Source organism: Dermacentor silvarum, chromosome 6 (genome assembly GCF_013339745.2).
Source record: "Dermacentor silvarum isolate Dsil-2018 chromosome 6, BIME_Dsil_1.4, whole genome shotgun sequence".
Lineage (NCBI taxonomy): Eukaryota > Metazoa > Arthropoda > Arachnida > Ixodida > Ixodidae > Dermacentor > Dermacentor silvarum.
In genome coordinates, this window is record NC_051159.1 from 185,148,872 (window position 1) to 185,174,737 (window position 25,866).

Sequence of the window (25,866 nt, forward strand, 5' to 3'; positions counted from 1 at the left end):
CAAGTGCACATAAAGCCTAATAGCTGCAAACTAAATTTGCGGACCACTGCTTAAACTAACAGCGTCACACGTAAGATATTGGCACTTGACGTGCATTGCGACGGGTGCACTGAAGCCACGTTCAGTGCAAAGCGCACCGCTAATAACCAGCCAAGCAAAAGGCTTCTCAGTCGCCTCGGCAACCACTGTCTGCCTGCATCACGCTGCCGCCCTTTTTTTTTTTTCTCCCATTTGTTCATTCACTCCGCCTCTCATGCTCCTCCTCCGCATCACCCTATGGCATCGGCGAGCACACCTCGTTGAGAAGCGTGCTCACTATGACGCTTGTTGGCAGGATGTTCCCCAGGAAGCTGCATTATACAGTATAGACCACTTAAAACGTAACCGCTTATAGTGCAGGATAGGATATAGTATGGTCTTTTAAGACTCCCGTTAATTTTCCCATAGTCCTCCATGTATACGCATACCGCTTACAGTGCAGCCGCGTGAGACGAAATACCGGTTATAATGCGGTTTCTGTGGGAAAATCTCGCCGACAAAGGCGGTAGCGAGCAAGCTTCTCAATGAGGTGCGCCCACCGATGGGAGAGATCAACGAGGGCGATGCGGAGGAGGAGCATGAGACGTGGAGCATGAGTACAAGGGCAATAAAATCGTTGCCGTGCGCTGTGTGTGCAAGTGAAAGCGCGCAGGGGCCGCGCGCCTTCACAGAGAGCGAGCGCACAGCGTAGAGCAAACGTGACTTCCATCGCGCGAAAGGCCGTGGGGGTATGGGAGGGAGGGAGGGGGGGGGGGGGGGCGATGCTGTGCTGCGGCACCACATGCATATCTTGCAACCGGGCACAAGGGGAACTGGCGACGCAATCTCCCACGCGAAAGGAGCAAAGCGGGAAGGCAGCGCGGGAGAGAGGGGGGGGGGGGGGGCGGCTTCTCTGTCAACAAATGCGTTTAAGCCTGTGCCGGCTGTCGGCCATACAATTGGGGTTCCACTGTCACAATGTTTCAAGTTGCAAGCAATCACTGAACACATCTGTACTGTGATGATCTGCAGTTGGAGAAGAATCACAAAAGCAGAATCTGACATCTATGTGGCAGTACCACAAAAGAAATCAACATGTATTACTCAGAAGAAAAAAGAAAGCCTTGTCATTGCAACAAAAAAACATTGTCTTGGTCCAGTTTGAAGATGCAACCAGCTGATAAGCGCTGGACATAGCCTGGTGCCTGCTCTATCCAGGCTTCCAGACCACGACAAACTTTCCTTCTAAGTGTCATTGGTGAGCGATCTCTTTATGAAACACACCTACCTTCTGCATGAGGCTGAGCACACGCTCAAAGCGTGCCTGTTTGACCTCGGCCGCATCCGAGCTCAGCTCCGCTTCAAACTCCTCACACACTTGCCGCATGAGGCCAAACTGCCGGTTGTACCGTTCATACTCCTCGTCCGCCAGCGAGGGCCGCTTGTCAGCCAGCCAGTCGGGGTACTGCGCAAGACAGACCCACTATAGTACTGACGCTTGTTGCCTGTGTCCCACTGCCGACAACAGCCATGTACTATTGACCAAGAAAGTTTACGGACCAAGGGATCTGACAAAAAGCTGAATATCTCCGCAGCCTCAAAATGCCCCCCCAGCCTGGTATTCCCATTTCCAGCCTCTACTGGTACCATATGCAAACAACATTGTGATGTACGGCTTTACTGGCTACTTTTAAAGGATGCTTGGATATTTAGCGTTTTCCGAGATCCCGTGGTCCGTAAACTTTTTCGGTCGATAGTACATGGCTTGCCCTTTCTGAGCATGTCCCGTCAAAGTTCTGACTTTTCATCAGTACCTGTTCCTACACTTGTCAAAAAATCTCAGTGACTTTTGCTAGCTCTACATAGATTACTCAAAACACACACTGGCCATTGTGCATCTGTTTCGTCTGATACAAGCCACGTTTCTGTTCTGCGAGGCATGAAGACCATAAGACTGCTCGGTCCAGAAAGTGGTGTGGCACGCGCAAACTCAGCAGCTTTACCACTTGGCCGCTCAAGCATGCAGGCAAGACGCATTGAATGCAACAAATGCACTTGCACGTTCACATGTCCACTGTCCAAGCAAGTAAGTAAACAAAGTTTTGATTAAACCAATCACTGAGCACAGTGTCTCTTCACATGGTTTTGCACATGGGATTTTCTTTTGATGTGACAGCAATGTCTAAATCAAGCAACATGAATGGCCAACTTAGCCATGTTGCATGGAAGTAACAGAGCGTGTTTTTAACCCTTTATTGATGAGTGTTGCCTACAGGCAACATACCATAAAAAAAAAATCTCACCCAGTTTCAGCATTAAGTACGAAGTTCTTGGCTAAATATCTTCGGCCAACACTGAATGACAGGCAGCAAGCATCATATATTGGTTTAGAGCAGGAAAACTGGATGAGGAAGAAGTTTGGCACGCGACTCACTGTCTTTTGAAAACGAGGTCAGAGGAGCAACGCCGATGCAAGGTATCTAGCTGCAGTGGTGTCACACATGTGATGTAAAGCAAATGAAATGTACACCTATGGTTCACATATGATGAGAGCTGTCTGTAAAAATTGAAAAAGAAGCCTTAGGTGCCTTGGGGTGAAGCCCACTTCCAATTTCCCGCCTGGGGTTAACCCCCCTATTGCTGAAAAAAATTGTACAAAATATTTTTTCTTTTTGTGAATTATGCCTATTCTTGATGTGTTTTGTGCATTTAGATAGAAAATAATTATTTTTTCTGGTTATTTATATGTCTCGTCCTTAAAGGGTTAAGTTTTGTGCAGTTTTACTCCTGACACAAGGGCCTTAAAACACAAGTTTTGCATAATTGATGTGCCCAATTAAGCAGAGAAGTCGTTACGCAAGGGAAACAGAACTGGAGCACTGTTTTTACCTTTTTAGTAGGAGTGGGAATTTTTTGTTCACGTACATCGTGAAGGTGGAATAGTGATGGAGAAAGAAGCGCACCAAGGAAATGATGAGCTGCAGCTGTTGAAACCAAGCAGCACTGAATGGCAATATGAGTGATGCACTGCAAGACTTGGGGTTTTACAAAGGTATAAAACATTCCATAAACCAACATGACAGCTCAATTGAAAGATGACCCAACATTGATGGTTGTGGCAGACAAGACAGAATTAAGTCAACCAATGGCAGATTTAAACTGAAAAAGACGAAAAAAATCCACTGGTAAATGTTTTGATAATTTGGTTTTGCCCGAGAAACACTGATTTTTCTACCACAAATAGCGAAGAAAAAAAAAAAGAAAAAAAAAAAAAAGCCCGAATTGACTTTTTGGGATGGGAAAGCAGCACCAGGCCGAAAAAGTTGCAAGACTGATAAGTTTGACGAAGTCTTAGTTTGAAGATATCTGGTATTACGACAGTCCCTTTCGATATCAGCGCCTTCAGTACAGAAGGTTTTTATCAGCCCCGACTGCTGATTCCTTAGTGTGCCAGCACTATGCAAAAGACGTCATGTAATACTGCCTATATATATATAATAACCCCTACCTCGCGAAACCAGAGCAGTTGTCGGAAAAATGTCAGAGCACATTTTCACATTGGTGCTCCTTGGCAGGGACAACATGTCACAAGTCGTGGATGATTTTCAAAACTATGAAAACCACGTGATTAGGACATTGTTGACCCCACTTCATTCTGGAGGCTTCACACAGCGCAATGGCCAGCACTATCCCAGTGCACGCTCACACTACTAGCTTTACCAGTTTCTAATGCCAATGTGGAAAGGGCATTTTCTATGCTACTAGAAATGTTAATAAATAAATTAATAGAAAAAAGCCTGCTGCCATCAATGGCAAGAAACTTGTTAAGTATTCCTGTATTTACTACAAGCTGTAATGCGCGCTGTACGATCGTGCTTGTGTTTACCCACCGTCATTGCATATATTCACCTGATTAATGCCATTTTCAGCATTCTGTATGCATTTTTGTGTGGTTGGTGCCTGTTTATATAACTCAGGACCATTAAAAACACGAAAAATAAACTCAGAATTTCAGATAAAATAGAAAGTAAATAAAAGTAAATGCCGATAAACACCGAATTTTTTAAAAAGAACAGACGCTGAAAAACATTTGACCAAAAATAACACCAAAAACGCAGAACCATACGCAGACTCAATAAACCAGAATGTAAGTCAAGTCGTAATATAGGTAAACCCCATACCTCAAAGTGAAACAGAAAAAAAAGAAAAGAAACATATATATACATATATATACAACAAAAACACCAACGTGTTTATTTTCACAATGTCACCAGTTGCGGGCATGCACAAAGCTTCCACAGAAAGCCCGCAAATGCGTTCTCTACCTATGGATGTCCGGCTAGACCACCACGAAATGACATTTTACGTGGGTTGCAAGCCAACAGTTTTCCTTAATGTGCACACCAATATTGCACGCTTTTTTCAGGAGTGCCAAACTGGCATTGAGTGACTATGTTGCTGTTGGCTTCGGTGAAGTCTACAACTTTATCTTGAATGCCGCTGATAACTGTCTTAAACATGCCGCCACCCATCGCTCACCAGACAAAAAAATGAAAAACAAATCACACACGAGGTCATCCCAAAAAAAGCAAGATGACACAGCGACAATAAAAAAAAATGACTGGCAATCACATTTGGATATGAATATGGCTTTGGCTTATGCATTCGCCAAGAAGCATGTTGCATTTTACCAGGTGAGAACGCACATTCTGATAAAGACTGCTATGACTTGAGGAGTGCCCTACTTTTTTCAAGAAAATACATCTCGACTTAAATTCCGGTTAGGTGCCACGAGAGTGAATGAAACCCACTGGTCAAACAAGGCAGACCTATCGTACCTTGTCGACAATGTCCCTCAGTGCTGGGTAGAGGAGGTCCTTGGAGAGCAGGTTCTGCATCATGCCCTGCATCATGGAGACCAGGCCGGGGACATCCCCCCCGCCACCATTGGGGCCACCCTCGAGACCCAGTGAGCCGACCAGCCGTGACAGCTCGTCCTCAGTGGGCGGGTCCTGGCCACAGAAGGAAGCAGCCATGTTCACAGTACATGCAATGCTGACGGAGTCTATTACAGCCACCCCTGACAAGGGCAAACCAAAGTCCTAAACACTCTTTTTACCTATAAAGGACCCCTTACTCAAGGGAATTTCAACACAGGTACACAGCATGGTCTCCAGTACAGGGTTTGAGTGATGCAGAAAAAAACAACAGCACTGCTTCTTAAAACAGAAACTGACAAAGTGTTGAAGGAATGTGTATCTCATCACTGCAAAGTAAAGCAAAAGAAAATTGGTGACTTGCACTCTACACGACATGATCACCTGTCACAGCATTACAAAGGGCATAATTACCAGAATGTCAACACCCCGTTCCATTTGTAGTGAAGTAAAAATATGTTTAAAACATAATGGGTAGTGGCTATTTCATGTGTGTACAACCTTCACTGGGTTTTTCCTGGCTGTACAACGCAGGAAGACCTTGTGCACAACATGAGTCATCATCATCAGCCTACATTTATGTCCACTGCAGGACGAAGGCCTCTCCCTGCAATCTCCAATTACCCTTGTCTTGCGCTAGCTGATTCTAACTTGCACCTGCAAATGTCCCAACTTCACCACCCCACCTAGTTTTCTGCTGTCCTCGACTGCGCTTCCCTTTTCTTGGTATCCATTCTGTAACAGTCCACTGGTTATCCATCCTACGCATTACATGGCCTGCCCAGCTCCATTTTTTTCTTGCTCTTAATCTAAATTACAATATCACAAGAATACCACATGAGTCATGGTGCCCCAAAGACCTAGATGAAATATAAATTGACAGGGCTGGCCAATGTGTAAATGCAACAGTGGCAACAAACACAACAGCAACATTTGCCTGTGTTTGAAAGTATCACTGCCAGACAAATTTCACCCCTACCATACATCTTCGGAAGAAATAAAATGACTAATAATATTTTTCTGTTGATGAGCCGTGTGCCCCTTTATGCTCTCCTTCTACTAGAAAGGATATTTTACGTCACCCGCCAGGGGCCGCTAGTGCAGTGGTTCCCCATGGCCACAGCCACCTGCACACATACTTATTCACAAGTACATGTCTTTCTTGCACTATACTCCTGTTTCATACTTAGCAGGCAATGCTGTGGGAGCTACGCAACAAGTGCAGTCATATTAGTCTCACTCCATGCATTTCACAGCGCCGTTTGTGCGCGTCTCCTTTTACGGCACGGCCGTGGCTGCGCATGGCTGTCAGGGCGGCTGAGTGCATATGCAGCTCGCGTGCCCTGTTTTAGAGGTAATCTGCCACATGTGCAAAAAGTGGGCATGCTGAGATGGCGTGGCATAATGTGCGCTGTCTTCTCACGCGTCTAATATTGAAGACTGCACAATCTCGAGTTTTGGAGATGCGTTGGAGCAAGAGGCAGACAAAGCATTCGCTCCCCGCTTCCGGCGCTTTTCATGATGGTGTCGTCGCACTGTAGGCGACACTATCAGCCGCAGGGGTGGCGTTGACGCAAAAGCGCAGCTAGCTTCACTTAATTCATACCGCCGATGTGAAGATATCGTCAACACGGCCCGAAGCCGTACCCTTTCGTCGTCAGCTCAAACTTTTTAAAAATGAATTTTTTTTCTCAAATTTTCTCTTTTTCGATTGCCCGATAATTCGGAAAAATTTTGCGACCCCTTCCATGTAAGAAAAATCGATTGGTGACTGTAATTATTTGCATAAATGATAGAATTTCAATACAATGAAATTTCAATTTAACAAAGCAAACTGCCAATTTTACCGACTTCGTTATATATAGGTTTAACTATATTTACCTTTTTAGAACTTCTTGTCCACAGAACGCCACATATATTGAACCTCAATATAGCAAAGTGCAAACGATTTCAATATGAAGAAACTTCACTGCCATCGCAGAGGAATACAGAGGCAATAAACGGAAATTGCTGCAGATGAAGGTAGTCAAATGGTTGAATTACATGTGGCTGCTTGCAAACACCTCTGAAATCGTGCACTGTGCTACAGAGAGGGGCCGCCGAAACAGCAGCTGTAGCAGCAGGACCCTCTCGCCGTCATGTTCTGTGTGAAGTCCAAGTGCAATAAGATCTTATTACGCCCTGCTGTGGGCGCAAGGAAAAGCATGTGAGCCGAGAGACATGGTGGCTTGATGAGCGCCATCTTCCTGCACGAGAAAAGGCTAGGGATTGAGCGTCTTCTCTTTTAGCCCTGCCATGCCTGCGCACGGCTGTCAGTGCGGCTGAGCGTGTACGCAGCCCAGCCACCCTATATTGGAGGTAAGCCCCAGTGGGTGCAAAGACTGGGAAGCCGAGATGGTCGTGCCTTCATATGCTGTCTTCCCACACGTTTAGTGCTGCAGGTTGCATAATCTAGAGTTTCAGAGATGCATTGCATTGAAGCAAGATGCAGACGAAGCGTTCGCCCCCCTTTGCCTGAGCGCTTCATGATAGCACATACCACAGTGGTGGCGGAGTGGATGCGAAAGCATACTAGGCTTTGCTTCGCACCACCAATGTGAAGATATCGTCAACCCGGCCTGAAACCGTATTTTTGGTTGCGGACTCTCAAATTCACCAAAAAGATTATTTTTTCTAATTGAAATTTGTTTTTCCCGGTTGCCCGACAAATCGGAAAACTTATGGTCCTTTCTGTGCAAAAGAAATCCATCAGCAACTGTCCTTAATTACATAAAAGGTTAAACTTCAATACTACATAACAAAATTTCAATATAACAAAGTAAACGCTCATTTTACCAACCTAATTACAGTATCAAGGCTTAACTGTAATTAAATGTCATATTTTGCAACACAAAACTATGAAACTCAACATTACATTGAATTACATCGGCGCACACCTATGTCTTTTTTTTTCATACGCGACATACCTATAGGTCAGCAAACTTCTTGGCCTCTGAGCGACCCCAGAAGTCTGAGTGAGCCCGGCTGAGTAGAATTCTGGTGAGTCCCAGTCTGAGCGAGTCTTAAGCAAATATTTTGCGAGTGAGCAAGTGTGCTTTCCTTATTTTGCCAACCTATGGTCAATTTTGAAAGAGCCATAGCTATAATCGCGGTGAAGGCAGCAACATGAGAAGCTTATACAAGCTGCGTGCACTATGCTTTGAACGACTGCATAAAGAAAAAAAAAAGGGGGGGGGGGGAGGGGGGGCTATCACAATACCTTGCGGCCGCTCTTGTAGCGTTAGCCCGGAGCCGTTGTAGAACCAGCAATGCAAGTAGGCACTGCTCAGTCTAGACTTACGGTGGCATGTTGGGATATGCTTCAACCACCTCCTGGCTTCTACTGTGCTTTTCTGAAACTGTGTCCACTCTTTGCGCCCCTGTGGCACGATAGAGGGTGTTTGGAAGGGAAGTGGGGCAAGCAGGGGAAGCATAGCAATGGAGTGTGAAGCATTGGGTGCCATGCAAGCGTAGCTTTCGTTTTCACCTTCATCTTTGTGATGAAGGTCAGACATAGGATGTCCCCATAGTGGCGGCACCAGCGTGAGAAACGATCGATCACTAAGTTTGGCCAGTGCAAGCAGCCCTGGCCATGGTGCATGCTATAAATTGATAGAATTGTTGCATCTGTGAAGCAGCTTTCAAAATTCTCCATGTCCAGTGCTATCTTCGAGAATGGTGAGGTAAGCCAGAATTTCAGCAGCGCTCTCGTGTATCTTAGTTTGGTTAGGCAACATGTTACTCTAGGCTTTTTGAAGACAAGCTCTTCATTGGCGACTTGAGATTGACTTGGCGTTGTGGGATTTGGGTATCTGGCAGCCACTTTCTGACCACTTTTGCCCCATCTAGTAAGCAATGGCCCACAGACTGCAGCCATTGAGTGATTGTTCATTATTACTCCTGAGAGAATGCACACATGCACATCCCTACAATCTTCTAGCAAATGGAAAGCAGTGGTTGTTAACGTGTCCCATCCGTGTTGTCACTTCTCTGTCGATCTCCAGCATCTTTACCAGATGCCATCCTTGAAGGGTTACCGCATGTGCACAGTGGAAAAAATAAAAGAAAGGAGCAATAGGCAGTGCACCGCTATCGGCGATCTCAGAAGAAACATTATCTTAAGGGTGAGTAGGGAAAGTAACCACTGCACTCTTTATACCTCAATTATTACTAGGCCCTTTCCAAAAATTTCTGCAAAAGTATATTCATGGAAAGGCATCACACTCACTTCAGTGTGTTCTCAGTTTTGTAGAAAAGGTGTGACAGAGCTTTGTCTAATTTTGTCCATTTTTACACTATAAACTGGCACATACCGCAACAGCTGTGACCTCTATTAAGTGCAATGGTTCACTGAACCATGTTCAAACCTGTCCAGAGCCTCCTTGAGAGTACAACATACAATGGTGAAACCCTTCACCAATAGTAAGGCCTTGCAGTGCGGCACAAACCGTGACCTTCCAAGTAGGTGCAGCCTGAGCCAAACAAAGCGACAAATGTGACATCTGCCTCCTCAACTTTACTCAATGTCTTAAAAAAGTACCAAATGCCTTTCCTAAGGGGTTCAAAAGCCACCAGGTGACTTTTAATTATTTCTTGCTGCTTATATGTAACATTTGTGCACAAAGTTACAAAGTAAATACGAGCATTCGCATGCACTGAAGACAAAACAATGCTGTTCCTGCGACTTGGCTGTTGGCTCCAGCATGCTTACCCCAAAAGCAAGGGCTGTGTCCGAGATGTTCCGCAAGGTTTCATTCAGCGTAGCAGAAAACTCCTCATCCGAGGCAGCAGAGGCTGCAATTCGCAGAGACAGAACAGCTGCACTTTCTCCCAAGAAAGTCTTGACATAAAACGGTTAAGTCAGGCCATAAATTCTCAGGCATTAAGATGGGCCTACTTCACTATGAAACGACGACAACATTCATGAATATTTCAGTACAGATTGATGTTACTGGCCCATGCCAATTCCGAGCAGCTTTTAGTGTAGCCCAAAATGTGTTTTGGAGTAGCAGAATGGTCTTCTAGAGAAGGTTTAGGAAAGCAATCGCAAAACATTATAAGAAGCCTTTACAGTGGGCAAACCACGTGAAAGCAATAAATGGTCGTTTGCCCTAAACCTAAATTAAAACATTAAAAATTACATCACCACTATGTCACAGTCCTCACTGTGGACTGCGAAGCAAGTAGGAGTGATGCTTGAACGTGCGCTTAAAAAGCGTTTAAGTTACTTGAAAACCACAGAAAAATGTTGACGGGCTATGTGGAGACTTTGGAGGTGTTTGAGAACTTTCTCCTTCATCTCACCGCTATTAGGTAACATACCCTTCAGACGGAGCGCTCCATGAAACAAAAGGTACGTTGTAAGTACAGTGGAGGTTCGTATAATTTACTCAAAATTATACAGGTGAAAAGTCTATCAATGATATTGATAAAAACACCACTAGCTATGCGAGTAGTTGTGCCTTGATGGACACAAAGACTTTATGTGTTAAAAACTCCTTAAAAACCCCTTATGCGGCCTAGCTCATTGTGGGGAAAAGGGTAAGTCAGTCTTGCTTTTGCCAGCCGAGAGCAGAAGCAAAGCTGTTATCAGCTTCACCTTGTTTCTTCACTGGCACACTATGCAATCCCCTACATCATGTGGTGGATTCATCTGATTACCGAGTGTAAAATTTGACGATGAATACTGCTGCTGACTGATTGAGTGTTCATGCGTGTTTAATTAAGGCATACTGTGTCCCGTGACAATTGCTCCTTCCCACGCCTGGTATGCTTCACTGCGTATCACTTCTATATTGAGGCGAAACTGACTTTTGGGAACCAGCATTATGCAACGCGTCGTGCTTTCCGAGCTTCAGCCATTCTCGAGGATTACAAAGGCAGAGTCGTGACATTACTAACAGCGGCGAATTATTTCAATGAAAAACTCGGCCCCAAACAAAGAATAGCGAACATCGAAGTAACTAGGCCTAGCGTTGTTGCGATGGTTGCAATGGCTGCCAGCGAATCTGCGTGCGAGAGCACCGGTTAGAGGCAGCAAGAAAGTCGAAATGGCGGCAGCGGTGGCTTTGATTAATGCCGTTTTGGACTTGCAGTCAAGGCAAAAAGTCCGAAAAATCAGACGACGAAGGTTTTTTGCGTCCGAAATTTCAGAAGTTCTCATACATTGACTCTATGGTGTACGTGGCGGTGCTGCGAAGGCATCCAAATTATCGAGCATGTCCAAAAAATCGGGCGTCCAGAAAATCGGTCGTTGACTGTATGTATGTATGTGTGTCTGTATGTATGTATGTATGTATGTGTGTATGTGTGTGTGTATGTATGTATGTATGTATGTATGTATGTATGTATGTATCTACCTGTCTAGCCCCCTACGTATTGGTGCTCTCACTCATAGTCGTTTCGTTAACTTAGTAGGTACCAAAATTGACATAGTACGACAAGAGTCTATGACATACATAAATGCTTCAAAAGGACGGTATGTTGGGCATGTTGGTATTTCATACTGAAACCATTCACAGCGCAAAACGAGAAGAACACACAGAAAAGATACACGGACAAGCGCTGACTATTAACAGACAACTTTATTGAAAGCACACATATAAATAAGTGATGATGCCTGTGACAAGAACCGAAAAATTTACAATGTGAAAGCACAATTGGCATGAAATGACCATGACAATCCATCGTATCGTATCAACCCCTAAAGAAACTTGGCCAGGTAATCTATCTCCGACTTATGGAGCAAAACAGATGGACGCGCAACACACGTGTCCCCCGCCCTATCAATGAAGTAGGCTTCCACTATCTCCCAGACAGATTTGAAGCATATTACTACTTTGTTATTACTATTGCTATTACTACTATTATTGATATTACTATTACTCTTCCTGTATGATAACGTTAGGCCTAGCATTAACGTTAAGAGAAAGGAAGAGAGCGGTGTATATCGGGGAGCAAATCGGGATAGCTGATATACTAGTTGACATTAAAAGAGGAAGAAAATGGAGCTGGGCAGGCCATGTAATGCGTAGAATGGATAATCAGTGGACCGTTTGAATTACAGAATGGATACCAAGAGAGGGGAAGCGCAGTCGAGGATGGCACAAAACTAGGTGGGATGATGAAGTTAGGATATTTTCAGGCGCAAGTTGGAGAAGTTGCGAGCCGCTGTAAAAAAAACGGAGAGCTCTACACTTTGGATGTTAATTCTTCACTGTCAAGACGCACAAGGTGGGTGACCCCTTTTGCCTCATTGTTTCCGAACGTGGGACGTGGCAGTGTGTAGTCTCAGGGTATCTCCAGAGGCACCTTTCGGACTTGTATATTGAGGACCCTTTTCGTGTTAAGAACTCTGGTGATTTGGTTCAGTCCCTTGCAACAGAGACGCCCCAACCCATGTGGGGGTTCAGCATTGACATTGGGGATTTGTTCTACTCCTTACCGCACCAAGGTTTGATGACGTGCGCAAGATACTGTATTCAGGACAACAACGATGAACAGAAGTTTGTGAGTAGCTGTGGCATCTCAGTGAGTGCTTTTTTGGTGCTTGCTTATTTATCTTCCACTGTTATTGAATGGAGGGGTCACATTTACACAGAGAAGTCGGGAGTGTGTATAGGTTCAAGGGTGGCACCGATTCTTAGTGACATTTTTTTGAGTAGAGTGGATCACCTGCCTGAGCCTGTTCTGAAGGGTGTAGCGGTTAAAACATTTAGGTATGTCGATGATTTTCTTGTACTGGTGCACGCAAGTAGGTCTGATACAGCGCGGGCCGAGGTACTTAATCTTTTCAAGGAGAAGGGGTCGGGGCTCAGTTTCACGTGTGAAGTGCCGGAAAATGGGGTAATCCAATTTTAGGACTTGAGAGTCTGGTTTGGGTTCTACACACCTACTGGATGTATTCTCCCCAGTCGGTTAAACAAGTTCTTGCACCCGCCGTGGTTGCTCAGTGGCTATGGTGTTGGGCTGCTGAGCACGAGGTCGCGGGATCGAATCCCGGCCACGGTGGCCGCATTTCGATGGGGGCGAAATGCGAAAACACCCGTGTACTTAGATTTAGGTGCACGTTAAAGAACCCCAGGTGGTCTAAATTTCTGGAGTCCCCCACTACGGCGTGCCTCATAATCAGAGCTGGTTTTGGCACGTAAAACCCCATAATTTAATTTTTTTTTTTAATTTAAAAGTTCTTGATTTTTGCTCAGGGCACTCTAAAGTAGTTAAGAATGCTGTTGCTTGCTCCTGTTTGACCGCTACCCTGAAGAAATCTTGCCCGATGGAGGACAGCTTTACTAGACAGCTGGGAAGACTAGGTGAAGTGGACATACCCCGTACGGTATTTGGCCTTCTTGAGTGAAAGGAATCTGGAGAAGTTGAAGTGCAAGAGTAGTGGGAGAGCACAGGCGAGGGGTGACGGTCATGTGGTAAGCGTTCCTTATTTGCAAATTCTACCCAGAAACCGAAGAGGACATTTGTCCATTTTGCAAAAATAACACAGGCACCCTCGCACACATCCTGATGGAGTGCACGTCACTCAAATCCCCTATACCCCCAATCCACCCTCCGTCCCCCACTACCCCACCCCATGAGCGATGGGAGACCTTACGGTCCAGCCTCGCCCTGTCGATCCAGCTTGCGCTGGCAGCTAGGGGCCAGGAGCTGCTGGCCGTATATGGGTCCCGAAACCAGGGAACCACCCCGTCCGTCATCTGAGAAGACGCCGTCATTTTGAGCTCAATAAATGTTTTCTCTCTCTCTCTTATTTGCATGGCCTTTCGCACCGTTTGAAGAAGACTGGAGCACGGTACGGTGTTAATGGTGTTTTTTCAGAGAACAATAAGTTGGGCAGGATTTTTGTTGACGTGCACAATAGGGCAGAGAAGGCGGATCAGGGACTATGCATGTGCGGCATTACGCATGGTGAAAAGCCTGTTCAATGCAAAGAAAGAGTAGTGTACGCGATTCCTATCTCGTGCGAAATGCTGTACATTGGCCAGATGGAAAGATGCGTCAATGTGCGCCTGAGGGAGCATGAGGCTTCCCTGAGGGGACAGCCGTCTTCGAATCTTGCCTTGCACTGCAAGAATTGCGGCTGCACTCCAGTGGTTTCAAAAACCAAAGTACTATTGAGGCACGGGGAAAAATCTGTCCGGGAGATAGTGGAAGCCTACTTCATTGATAAGGCGGGGGACACGTGTGTTGCGCGTCCGTCTGTTTTGCTCCATAAGTCGGAGATAGATTACCTGGCCAAGTTTCTTTAGAGGTTGATACGATACGATGGATTATCATGGTCATTTCGTGACTATTGTGCCTTCACATTGTCAATTTTTTGGTTCTTGTAACGTGCATCATTGCTTATTTATATGTATGATTTAAATAAAGTTGTCTGTCGATAGTCAGCGCTTGTCCGTGTATCTTTTCTGTGTGTTCTTGTCATTTCGCGCTGTGAATGGTTTCAGTATGGAACATAAATGATAGCTCATGACATCAATATCATGACGTGTGTCATGTAGGTCATGAAGCCCCCTACGTCTTGATGCTCTCATGGTCATTTAGTTAGCTTGGTAGGTACCAAAATTGGCATAGTATGACAAGAGTGTATGACGAACATTAATGATAGGTCACAACATGCATATCATTACATGCGTGTCATTTAGGCCATGGAATACATGGCAAGGTGACGTCAAGTGATGCGGCATAGCCAGCTCCCCACACACTGCTTCGCATAACATCGATTCCCACAGGGCTTGGGATCTGCTGGCTTTTTATAAGAAGGTGACGAAGAGAAGAATGATATCCCAGTTAGTGTAGTATGGGCCGATGTAGTACATAGAAATCATGCCTGACAGAGTTCGGTGGAAACATTCAGTAAGGCTATTTGTTGCGGTTTGGTATCGCATCCATGACACTCATTAAAAAAAAAAAAAAACACTAAGTTAAATTCTGAGGTTTTACGTGCCAAAAGCATGATTAGAATTTGAGGCACATCGAAGTGAAAGACTACGGTTTAATTTTAGCCACCTGGGGTTCTCTAACATGAGCCTAAAGCTAACTACACAAACGTTTTTGCATTCAGACTGCTGACTGACCATCATCTGCTTACCCCTCCCTACACATTGTGCAACATAGGTCCACAAATAACCCCCACCCAAAGCACATGTGACGCATTCTTGCATAGAAACCAGGGTTGGATCTTCCTAATTTTTAACAGCGGAGCTGTTTAAGCTCTTGGTTGCGTCGCGTAGTGCGAACAAAAACTGCTCCTGGTGATGACGTCACTGCGCGTTGCCTAGCAACCACTTCGCAGAGCGGCGTGTGCTTCGCCTCCTCTCCGTACTGTGCACATGTTGCCTTGACATGGGACGTTAAGGAGAGGGGAGGAGAGCATGCGCGCGGCGCACGCTTGGCCATGATGTCATCGGGGAGATTAAGCTCGGAGCCGCCGCAACGGCGGCAGAACTCTCGTTGACTCTGTGGAGAGTACATGTAGCCTTGAAATGGCCTTGACATGGTACGACCAAAGAAGATCTGGACACCCGAAGAAGAAGCCACTCACCTCGAAGCGCGTCGTGCGGCCAAGCGAGAATCTGCGTGTCGGCGGTGAGCCGATTCGGAATACCGTGCCTAGCAGAACTTAGCATTTCCTAGCAAAACTTAGCCAAGGCTAGTAAAACCTGGAAGAAGCTAGGTCGATCACCAGCTCCGCTGTTTACTGCAGCCTTGCACCACTAGTGCAAGCTGCCCACATTTTTTTTCATCCACTATCATTTCTGTAATTCAATTAGTAAATACAGGTCCTTGGTATCGATGTTTGTTGGCTTCTTATGATTAATCGGGCCCCTCTGTTCCATTCTTGTTCATTGAATATTAGGCTGTATTGCATGAATTCAGTTCAGAGCTTCGTGCGTACATGCATGCTTTTGCCATTCTGTTCAGTTAGTGCACAAACTAGGCAGGCTTTCCTGGTAGTTAACACCCAATCACCAGTGGACCTGAACTCAGTTTCTGAAGCAGCCAGTCTAGCCCTATCATGTGATATCACACCTGACTGATGAAGAGGTTCTTTTGGAACTGGGTAGTCTGTGGCCATTCAGGAAAAATTGCAGTTTTGTTCGGCATATTAATGCATTTTTTTCGCGTACACGTAACTTTGATGTGGTGAGTTTTCGCGGTTTTGTGAGGTCGCGTGACAGACAGGCGAAGTGGGCAGTAGCCAGAAAACATTGGACCAATAGCAGAGGGCTAATGGTGAAAAGGCGTCGAATCAGGAATGATTATTTTTCTTTTGTGCAGTTTAATCATGCATAATCAGTGTGTACACGTTATATCAGATGGGGAGCTATCGTGGTTTTTGTGACGTCGAGTGACAAACAGGACATATTGATGACCGAATTACCACAGCGACTTGCCACCTGTCATCCCGCCCACGAAATTCAGTCACCATTATACATTAGTAACATAGTGGATGCGGCGGTGCCACGGGGAAGTCCGAAAAATTTGTCAGCGACCGTATCACACAACAGATGCGTGCGAGCAAGCACGTGCGACGTGATAGAGTTTGGGGTGGGGTGAAGAGCACAATGCGACCACTCGATGTCACGTGAAAAGCGACCAGGTGCGCTATAACGTAAAATGATTCCAAACTGTTTTGATTCCAATTTCTGCAATCAGCCTCCATGATTGGTCAAACCATTTTCGGGCCACTCCCAACTTCGCCTGTTTGTCACGCAACGTCACAAAAACCACGATAGCTCCCCATCTGATATAACGTGTACACACTAATTATGCATGATTAAACTGCACAAAAGAAAAATAATCATTCCTGATACGACGCCTTTTCACCATTAGCCCTGTGCTATTGGTCCAATGTTTTCTGGCTATGCCCACTTCGCCTGTCTGCCACGCGACCTCACAAAACCGCGAAAATTCACCACATCAAAGTTGCGTGTACGCAAAAAAAATGCATTAATATGCCAAACAAAACTGCAATTTTTTCTGAATAGCCACAGACTGCCCAGTTCCAAAAGGAATAGAAGATGGCTGCCCGCCGATCGCTCAGGCCCTCGCTACTCGCACCTGCCAGTGAGCATGCATTTATTTGCGCATGATAAACCTTTTTGTGTGGCAGTAAAACGTTATCGAGCCCTTTCGGCATGCATACGACATCGCTCTGCCAACTCTTCCTTGCTGAGGATCCGTTTTAGCGGCCATTCTTATCTTTCCGTTGCACGCTGCCGCGATTTTCGACCAGCAAGCTAAGTAAGGCGAAGCGGACCAATAGGAGAAGCCGGCACCACCCTCTTCATGCGGTTATCTATTTTCACTGTGCTGGCTCGGCCCAATCAAAACCCTCTCCACTAGAGCGTGCTCCTCACCTCTTGTCAGCCAATTAGATAAGAAAAACCGCTGAGTGTAGACAATGTTATTGGTTTTGAAAGCGAACAAAGGTGACCTCCTATAAACGAGGAGAGTGTTTGATTGGGTTCAGACAACGCTGCAAGTCACCGCCCGATGCTTGCGTCGGTGGTTACGTAAATTTGACATCAGGAATTTGGAATCAAAACAGTTTGGAATCATTTTACATTATAGCGCCCGAGAATCGATTCTACCTCGATGCCTAAGCAACCTGCTTGCAGCGGAAAATAAGAGAACACAAAAGCGAATGGCTGGGCTGGGCTTGGCTCGGTCTACCCAACCACCAATGAAGCTGACAGTCTACGATATGTCACTCTCGATTTTGTGGGAAAATGGTGCCTGAGGACACAGTTTCTTTTTTCAAAAGCGCAAGCAACCCTTTCGGTGCAGGGTGCAGATTTATCATACTTCACAAAAATGTAGCAGGGTTCGCCATAAGGACCAGTTTGGCACAATTGGCGCTGCAGTAACATCACTGCGGTACAGCAAGTGCATCGCGTGTGGAAGCGATAACACAATAACATGTACACTCGAACCTCGTTATAACGAAACAGGATATAACAAAGTAAATGAAGTTGCCCTTGAAATCCCTATAGAGATCCATGACTTTAAAACCTCATTTTAACAATGTGAAATTGTCCTGCCAATGAATATAATGAACTAGATTCATCTCTGAAACCAAGAAATGCCCGACCGTTCCGTGCCGAGTACATCACTTTCCTCGGGTTCAGCCCTTGTTTGCCACGGCCGTTCACAACTCCAGCATCACAGCGTCGTTACGTCGTCGAGCAACGCTGGTCTTTCTCTCCACAACGCGTAACTGCGGTCAAGCGGCACAAGCAGCGGCTCACTATTGCACTTGTCCACTGACCTGCGTGCTTGGCTTCGCAAGCCGTGTCCCGCTGCGCGAAACGTGCAGCGCTGCAATAGATTAGTGCATCCACTTCTATTGCGCACCTGCCTGCACGGCGCGCTGCGCAGGCAGGTACAGCTGGGCGTGACCTCCGAGATCTCACCGGCGCCATCTCAGGGGGCACGTGCAAGCCTGCGCGAGTTGTACTATGCTGCACGGCTACGCACGGCAGTGCGAAAGATTAGTGCATTCACTTCTCTGCAGCGTGCCTCGCAGGCTGCCACAGCTGGGCCTGACCTCCAAGACATCCGCGGTGGAATCTCGGGGGTCACGCCCAGGCCGTGCTTGCGCCTGTCTACGCGGCAGTGCGAAAGATTAGTGCATTCACTTATCCCTCTCCCTGTGGCTCGCCGCGCGGGCTAGCAATTGGATGTGGCCTCCGAGATTGCATTGGCCCCGGTGCAATTGCGATGTGGCCTCCGGTGCGATTGCATTGGCCCCAGAGGCCACAAGCCGGCCGAGCCAAGCAAGCTCAGCGAAGTTCGCTTGCCTCCTCGATCACACAGCCGAGCGCTGTGTTGTGTGCCAAGTGCTGCTTGACCACGACGAGCCAAGTGTAAAGTGGAAGAGAAAGACCATCACAATGGAACAGAAGGCAGCTACCTTAAGGCTGTCGCGTCAGGTGCTAAGAAGTTGCGTGTTGCACACGCTGAATATTCCTTTGTTATTTTATTCAAATTTCATAGCATGCATGGCCGTGTAACGGTTCCATGGACTTCTAAAGCCGTCTTCTTATTTCTATGTTTACAATTGTGCACCCCATTGGGCATATATTGCAGTAAATGGCAATAATGGATATAACGAAGTAATTTTGGCTCCCCCCTTCAACTTCGTTATAACGAGGCTCGCGTGTATTAGAGCACTGCACGGGCCGGATTTTTCGGCCCGAGCCCGGCCCAGGCCCGCTTTACAAGGCCCGAGCCCAGCCCGGGCCCGTAATACAGAGCCCGAGCCCGGCCCGGGCGTACATGACCGAGACCAGCCCGGGCCCGGCCCGGGCCTGTGGTTCCAAGCCCGGGCCCGACCCGGGCCCGTGCTATTGAGCCCGGGCTCGGCCCGGGCCCGGGCGTTCATTACTAAGCTTAGCTAGGGCCTGCGTGTGCGTGACCAGGCCCGGCCTGTAAGAGAGAAAAAAAAATCTTTTTTTACTTACAGATTGTACCGTATCTTTCAGCCTCACTTCTCGAGGTTTATTTAATCAGCTGCAGTATATAAGCAATAAAAGGCCGAAATCTTTGTTTCTCCCACGGGAACATCAGTAATCCGGCCCATTGCCTGTGCCGCTATTTTTCCGCTGGTGCCCATGCACTTACCTTGATTTGTACGATATGGTTCTATGATGTCATTTAGTATGCAAATATACAGGGTGTTTCATTTTAGCTGAACCAAATTTTAAAAATTGCCTGTTGCAGATTGCACAATTATATAATAATCCTTGATGTAAACTACTCGATGAGGCGGTCATTACTTCCAAGAGAAAACAGAACGCCTAATTGAAGAATTAACATAATTACGCTAATTAACTTTTTCATTAATTATTTTACGGCACATCTTTCAATCTACGAATTATAGCCGCTGAGTTCGCAGGCGTATCCACTTGGAACGAATTCTCAGGACTGAACCAGTTTTGAGATAATAATTTTCAAAGTGTCCAACAAAATCAATCAAATCAAATCAATTTATTCTCCAATTTACATGCTTGACGGTCATTTTGGACTAAAAGCTACATACGTAGCTTGACGTGACCCGAAACAGCAGGCAAGGCAATAGTACGTCAGCAAACAGTGTGCGCACATGTACAATAATTCACATATATATTTCCAGCTGTCGCTGGAATTCCTCACGGACGAAATAGCTATGAACGGAAAAACAGAATATTTCCGTCACGGCGAGTTAAGAGAATTAGGAAAAGTTTTAACAGAATGCATTTTAAACCACACTACAATGGCAATCATCATCATCATCATCAGCCTATATAAAGTATACAATAGCAATACTAGCTATACAAAACAAGGCAACACCAGCTATACAACATAGCATGAGACTGAATTTTACAAGATTAACATTTGCTAATAAAACGAAACAGGATGTACATTATATACTCAGAGCCATACACGAAGGCAGAATAATAATCACATCAGATATATCACAAGCTACCAACGTATGGGCTGAGTTCTTTCTTACTGAAATTATCGACATTTCTGTATTTGTTCAAAGTGAATGGTAGGTTATGTATTAACGACTGATGCTTATAGAGTGTCCTGAAGTATGGAATTGACCATATCTCAGGATTTCTTGTGTTCGCATTAATGTGACGACGCTCTAAGGAGGATAATTGTTTTATGTAGTTCCAAGCTAATTCTGACGCGGCTGGCCTAATGAATGGTCAAAACGCGTAATTGAATATTTAACATAATTACGCTAATTAACTTTTTAATTATTCATTTTACGGCACATCTTTCAATCTACGAATTATAGCCGCTGCGTTCGCAAGGCGTATCCACTTGGAATGAATTCTCAGGACTGAAACAGTTTCGAGATATTAATTTTCAAAGTGCCCGACGAAATGAATGGCGTTCCAGTTAACTTTTTGAGGAAAACGCTGTTTTATGCATTGAACCACAAAAGTAACTGGCCTTAGCGCTAAAATAATGCAATAGTATCGACACTGGTAATAGTGCAATCGCAAAAGCGGTAACATGGAAATGGTTTGAGGAGTGGTTCTTTGTATAATTTATTTTTCCTTACGCGGAAACAATGTTTGTTTTTGTGGAAAATAAAAATAGCGTAGCACTGCCGGCGTAATGCTAAAGAGACAGCGGACCTGATGGGCACCTAACTAGTCCTGGCTTTTGGGCTAGGCTAAGTACTACCAAGTCATCCCCAGCATTCCCCGTAATTTATTTATAATTGATTGTTTATCGATTAGCTATTTATTGGCTTTAGATTTTCTATCGCAAGATATTGGCCACGTATTTGGGCTAGGCTAAGCACTACCAAGTCACCTACAGAAGTTTCCGGAATTTATTGGTTATTGATCAATTATCGACTAGCTATTGATTGGCTATCAATTGCCTATCGATGACTGACTAAGTTTAAGTAGTCCCCACCATTCTTAGCTAGACTTATCCAGGCTTAGCTTCGCTAGTTCACAGGTGTATGTGCCATTGCGCTTGGACCCTTTCTATACTGCTACCAAGATCGGCACACTTTTTTTGGATTCAGCAGACACATTGCGCCCGGCTGAAACAGCTCGGCTGTTAAAATGAGAACATCATATGTTTTACTATTTTATTCGATAAGATGTACAGTCATCCAATAAGATATAGAGTCAAGAGAGCGGTGTGGATCAGAGAACAGGGACAACCGATATTCTAGTTGACATTAAGCGGAAAAAATGAAGCTGGGCAGGCCATGTAATACGTAGGATGGATAACCGATGGACCATTAGAGCTACAGAATGGATACGAAGAGAGGGGAAGCACAGTCTAGGACGGCAGAAAACTAGGTGGGGTGATGAAGTTAGAAAATTCGCAGGCGCAAATTGGAATCACCTATTGCAAGACAGGGTTAATGGGAGATCGCAGGGAGAGGCCTTCGTCCTGCAGTGGACATAAATATAGGCTGATGATGATGATGACAGTCATTTTTCACTTGTGACTTCAGCTTGGCACAGAATGCATTGAAGCATGCAATGCATAACGGTTGCGTGTGCTCGAAGGCCTACTTAAGTCCTTTAATGAGCGGGCCCGAGTCTGGCCCGGGCCCGTGGCTTCAAGCCCGAGTCCGGCCCGGGCCCGTAGCTTTAAGCCCGGGCCCGGCCCGGCCCGGGCCCGTGCAGAGCTCTAGCGTGTATACTACAGTGAAGGAGATTATGTACCGGTAAAAAGTAAACGAATGTATGTGTAGCAATATTTTATCACACACTCAAGGTCACACAATTACGGTAACTCCATTCTACTAACAATCAAAGATATGTGATGTGACCCCCTACACCTGCTGCACTGCACATTACCCAACACCTGTGAAAGAAAAGCAAGTGAAAGACGCTGAAACATATTAACATCAGGGTGCATTGAGGTAAAGATGAAACATAAAAAAAAAGAAATATGTCAGCAATGGCACATAACTTTCACACAATGTGCACAGAATGTCTCTTCTCACTAGCGTTTGGCAGCTTGTGATGCACCCAGTGTAACAACCTACTACACAGCACAGCATTTTGTGTCCAAAACCACACTTTCAATAGCTTGCTTGGCACCAAATGCACCATCGATGTCTTTGCCTAAAGGGTGACTTGTGAAGAAACCCATGATCACTTGGCTATCAAAGTGTAGTCAATCTGTCAAACTGACAGGGGATGGAGATTTAGTGTATGCATTGACCATACTTTCGTCTACCTGTAGCTACAGCATGAGAATGATTGCAATACAGGCTGATCAGGTCTTATGCAAACGTTTGTGTGTGCAGCAACACATTCACAAACCTATTTCGCCACTTGTCGAATGAAGACAATTAGGTGTAAGCCTTATATGTCTCATCGTTCAGTTGACCTTCAATGTCCTTGAGTGAAAACAGTGTCGTCGAAGCGAAATCGTACACGATAACGACTCGGTGTAGTAATTCACTTACTACACCGACCCGGCATCGTGTCTTACCTATATGCAAATGCTCACGCAACAAATAGTGATGCTGCGTGGGTCACCGTCGTCATCATCTTCTCCGAGTGAGCAAGCAACGCTGCGTAACGATTTTGATGGTGCGCGGGTCACTGTCATCATGGTAATTAAGATGGAGTTAATTCAGGCGCTCGAACCCACAGCCTTCAGTAGGAGTTGAACACTTGAGCTTATGTGGGAGTCGAACACAAACCTCTGGCATTAAGGCCAAGTTATTTAAAACACAGTTAATTAATTTGGAGTTATTTAGGCACTCGAACCCCTGAATTTTGGTAGGAGACGCGCCCTCGACCTTTGGTGGGAGTCGAACCCACGAACTTTAGTATTAATTAGGGTGAAGTTAAATACTGCAGAGTTTTTTTAAGCTAGCGTCAATTAAGGCACCCGAACTCGCGACCTTTGGTCGGAAAAAGCAAGTAATAAGTAACCACACATATGAATGAGAATGCCAAGTAATTTAATGAATGTCTTTTGAGCGCACAGGCTTTCGCCTTCACTCTCTTTGGCGCATGCTTAAGTGACTGTCAATTTTTTCTGATGAATATGTTATTGGGAACCTTTAGGTAATCCCCACCAAGTCTGAATTAACCTCAGCGACATTAGGCGGTTCCTCAAATTAGTATGAATTGCTTGAGGTACCATCAGTGTTTACCCTGGGTGGCGTATCTGAAGCCGCACCTGACCAAGTGACTTGCTTTTCAGAAATATTTTAAATCTGTTTTTAAATCTACGGCAATGCCTGTAGTATGCCAGACGACAGCAAGAAAATTGATATTCACACTGAGGAAATAGATAAGGGAGGATGTCAGTGTACATTAAAAGTGGTCCTGATTTCTGTTTCTGTCTGTGAATAGTACTTGTGACTGCTGTTCAGTGGCAATGCAACAAATGAACACACGTAGAGCTTTGTGTTAGTCTCTTCTAGTCAAGTTATGCACCGAGGAAATTCTGCCTGTCGAAAAAGTTCACAAATACGTTTTACTCCAGTATGTGTGCTAGACAGAGTGCTAATGCATAGTCAACACGTACCGGCCCGGTTGGCACTCTGTGCGATGCGGCTGAACTGCTCCTGCAGCTGTGGGTCCTCCTGCAACAGACCCTGCATCACATCCGCAAACTGGCCGAACTCAGCTGTCCACGGATGCTGCCTCTCATCACCCACGAGCGGTTCTGCCAAGTTGCCATCTTGCCGCACCTGCATGCACCCAAATGCAAGCCTTAAGAGGAAGCTCAAGGCCAGGTTCGATTTCCCTAATATACAGTACATGTGAAACAAACAAATCATCTCATTAGACAACTTCTGGACCAACTTAAATGAAATTTTTTGCACTTGATAGAGAAAGCTGAGTTTTACCAACTGTCAGAAGCAAAATGTACAGTTGTAAGCAAAAGTATACGGACCAGGGGTTGAGCGAAAAAGTCGATTTTTTCCTCTGCCTATGAATGCAACTTCAAACTGAGAACTGCAGTCTAAAGTTGGCGTTGCGAACTTTTCAGTGTATTCATTAATTCCAGTTTATGCTTGTTAATTACGAAGAAATTCCATTTTGCCGGTGTCCCTGTGGTCCGTATACTTTTGCTCATGACTGTACATTTAAAGCCTCCAAGCTTTCAAAAGAACTGTCAACAAACTGCTTGAAAAAATTTCAGGATGTTTAGAAATTCAAAACTCTGCACCCAGAACAAATCTCGCATTTCTTTAAGCTATACAGCATATCAAATGGAAAAAATGTGATCAGAGCTTACAACTAACCTAGAATTGATCCTATATTTGCGAGGGTTTTGTAAGAATTCTGCTCACAAATTCGTGGTATATTTCAGAACAGTGTATTATACATACATTTTGTTCATGTAAGATGTCTCATGGTGATAGCATTTCTTGTTGCAGACTTAAGTTGCAAACATAAAGCTTTTTTTTATTTGCAGATTTCTTGTTTAAATTTTGTTTAAAATTGACAGCCTGAATAAAAATCTGCTGTCTACACAAGGTAGATCTAAAATTTTTTTTTACCTGCAACAAACCTCATCAAATTTGGCACAGTAAGCAAAGCGATTTCTCAATTCCCTTATGTTTACATAGGAGCTGCGAAGGCAGAGATTCCTCTTAAAGTGGGCAACATCAAAGGCTGGCTTTAAAGAGACACTAAAGGCAAATATTAAGTCAAGCTAAAGTGACAGATTAATGCTCGAGAACTTCCAAGGCGTCAATATTGTCACGCTGCACGGCGTAGCCGAATGAAGAGAAGATAGAAGGGTGCACGAGGAGCTGCCTGGTGGGCTTGGATGACCGTCGTGCCCCTTGCGCTACGCTAACCATCCCTCATTGTTGTAAATAAATCCATCCCATCCGTTACAATTTGGTGGAGGTGCTGGGTACATCACACTGGACGACCGAGCTCTACTACCCCTTCGACACAGTAAACGGTTGGCCGGGCTACCACCGGGAGACGCCGACATGAGCAATTCGGACGGAGGTGACGTTCACAAGGAAATGCGGCAGAAAGCATTCGCCCGAGGCAAGCCGGTTACTGGACACCTCATCGAGAAGCACGCACACTCTCAGGCAAAGCGAATGAGGACGTCGAGGACTGGTCGAGACACTACGAGAGGGTGAGCCGCCACAATGAATGGAGCGCGTCTTCGCAGCTCTCTAACGTTGTCTTTTTTCTTGCGGGAACTGCCCTCATGTGGTTCGACAATAATGAGGGCTCGCTCACAACTTGGGACAGCTTCGTCAAAGAGATAAAGAAATGCTTTGGCGATTTGCTTTCGAGAAAGAAAAAGGCTGAGCAGACACTTTCATGACGAGCGCAGTTACCGGGAGAGACGTGTACGACCTATATTGAAGAAATCCTGAAGCTTTGCG

At 45.4% G+C, this 25,866-nt stretch overlaps 1 protein-coding gene across 1 annotated transcript in view; it reads right to left on the reverse strand.

Moving 5' to 3' along the window:
* Positions 1 to 25,866, reverse strand: part of LOC119456540 (peroxisomal biogenesis factor 19) — a 56,343-nt gene that overhangs the window by 12,379 nt on the left and 18,098 nt on the right. The window contains exons 3-6 of the mRNA XM_037718373.2: positions 24,030 to 24,195; positions 9,706 to 9,788; positions 4,857 to 5,030; positions 1,307 to 1,483 (exon numbers count right to left, since the gene is read on the reverse strand). Coding sequence (XP_037574301.1) covers positions 1,307 to 1,483; positions 4,857 to 5,030; positions 9,706 to 9,788; positions 24,030 to 24,195 — 600 coding nt within the window. The remainder of the gene's footprint in view (positions 1 to 1,306; positions 1,484 to 4,856; positions 5,031 to 9,705; positions 9,789 to 24,029; positions 24,196 to 25,866) is intronic.